The 913-nt window shown below is 44.1% G+C and overlaps 1 protein-coding gene across 1 annotated transcript in view; it reads left to right on the forward strand.

The window, feature by feature from the left end:
• LOC107578290 (serine/threonine-protein kinase WNK4-like) overlaps positions 1-909 on the forward strand; it is a gene marked incomplete at its 3' end in the record, with an annotated part of 4,384 nt that extends 3,475 nt beyond the window's left edge. Inside the window, exon 3 of the mRNA XM_016264257.1 lies at positions 849-909. Coding sequence (XP_016119743.1) covers positions 849-909 — 61 coding nt within the window. The remainder of the gene's footprint in view (positions 1-848) is intronic.
• Positions 910-913: the final 4 nt, after the last annotated feature.

Here is a 913-nt window from a genome sequence, read left to right on the forward strand (position 1 = left end):
TTTTTCTGGTTTTTGAGAATTTTTTCCTTTAAACTGTAGGGCTATAATCTCAGCTGGTCTCACTCCACTGTATGGGTTATTTAATGTCCTGCATTTCAGACTGTAAGTATGCTAAAAAAAAATGGCGAGTAAGTGGTAAGTCAACAAAGCAACCTAATCCAAAAACGGAAATATTTCAAATATGAATCTATATTTTAGCTCGTTTTTCTGTGCGAGGCCTTTTAACACGCACTAGTGCACGAGAGTCTTGGCTCACTAGCTATGGGCTTGCTCTGTGCTTTAACCTGCTTTACCTTCTCTCCTTACAGGCTAGTAGAAAGGTGAGTCGGTCATGTGTTTTCCATAACTGTGCTGTTGACATAGATCAAGTTCCATAGTTAGTCGCCCACCGCTGTCCGGTACCTCATTTAACGTGTTGGCGGCACGGCCGTGTTGTAAAGATAAACACTGTTTCGAAGCCCATCAGTCAGCTCTAAAAGTAACCTGCACCAACGCATGTGTGTCTGACTTAAATCAACTTCCTGTTTGTGAGATGATGCTTGGCTGCTTTGTGCACTAGTCTGAAGTACTGAAATAGATCATCTAAAGGCCTTGCAGAGAAAAACTGGATTCTTTCACTACTAAATAACTGAGGCCGGTTTTCCCCCTTCCTCTTTCTTTTTATTTTTATTTTTCCTTTTCTCTATATCTTTTGCTCCCCCTCTTTCTCTGGTCTCAGGCCCGTGCGGAGCAACAGTGCAGTTCTTCTCCTCCTCCTCCTCCTCCTCTCTCCCTTCCTCTCCCCGGCCCTGCTGGGGTGAGTAGAGATCTCAGGCACTGAGAGTTCTGAATGGTTCTTTTGATTTAAGGTACCCCTGAGTTCATGGCGCCTGAGATGTACGAGGAAAAATACGACGAGTCGGTGGATGTGTAC

Source organism: Sinocyclocheilus grahami, unplaced genomic scaffold, assembly GCF_001515645.1.
Source record: "Sinocyclocheilus grahami isolate Dianchi unplaced genomic scaffold, SAMN03320097.WGS_v1.1 scaffold9587.1, whole genome shotgun sequence".
Taxonomy (NCBI): Eukaryota; Metazoa; Chordata; class Actinopteri; order Cypriniformes; family Cyprinidae; genus Sinocyclocheilus; species Sinocyclocheilus grahami.